Source organism: Bison bison, unplaced genomic scaffold, assembly GCF_000754665.1.
Source record: "Bison bison bison isolate TAMUID 2011002044 unplaced genomic scaffold, Bison_UMD1.0 scf7180017617346, whole genome shotgun sequence".
Classification (NCBI taxonomy): domain Eukaryota; kingdom Metazoa; phylum Chordata; class Mammalia; order Artiodactyla; family Bovidae; genus Bison; species Bison bison.
Window position 1 is genome coordinate 1 of NW_011446590.1, and position 675 is coordinate 675.

General features: G+C 37.3%; 1 protein-coding gene across 1 annotated transcript; it reads right to left on the reverse strand.

Annotated features, from left to right (window-relative positions):
• LOC104982733 (transmembrane protein 60) lies at positions 1-669 on the reverse strand. Its single transcript, XM_010832147.1, has one exon. It carries the CDS (start codon positions 622-624, stop codon positions 223-225), a length of 402 nt encoding a protein of 133 aa, XP_010830449.1. The 5' UTR covers positions 625-669; the 3' UTR covers positions 1-222.
• Between the last annotated feature and the right edge of the window lie 6 nt (positions 670-675).

Genomic DNA, 675 nt, shown 5'->3' on the forward strand with positions numbered 1-675 from the left:
AAACTTTATTCATATAGAACAATAAGGGTATTAATAACTCAAATATTGAATGATTAAGTTTGGGGTCAACTAGAAGTCACCAAGACTATTTTAATGGGAGCAGTATAAAATTACATTTGGTATTTTTCTCAGTTCTCCGGCATTCTTCAAGCTTGCAAAGATTCAGTAAACTTTAATAATAGCTTGCTGAACAGCAATAAAATGAGCTGATGTCCTTAGAAGTCAGTCTCTCACAAAAAAGACATTATATCCAAGCTCTATCAAAGCCCCAGCCAGTAAGGCCCATAAAGGAATGAAGACATAGGACAGATTCATGGTAGTAAACTGTTCCAGTTTAGCACAGAGTGCAAGACAGAAGGCTAATTTAAGTAACATTGCAATGAGGTACCAGGCTTTTTTTTTAATATTGTGTGATCCATGTCGAGGGTCAAAGCCAGACTTACATCGCCCAGCCATTTTCACAATCAGCATGACAAGAAGGATAGTATCAAATATCCAGACTGGAATAAATATGAGGAACCAGTTCCAAGGTGCCTTCTCATCCAGTTTCAACACCAACATGATCAAGAAGAGTAATGTGAAAAGCCAGGTGAGTAGTACTCTCTGAGCCAAGGACATTCTCATTTAAACAATTTAAAGAAGCTGTTGCAGGGTCGAAAAAAGGAAAATATACCC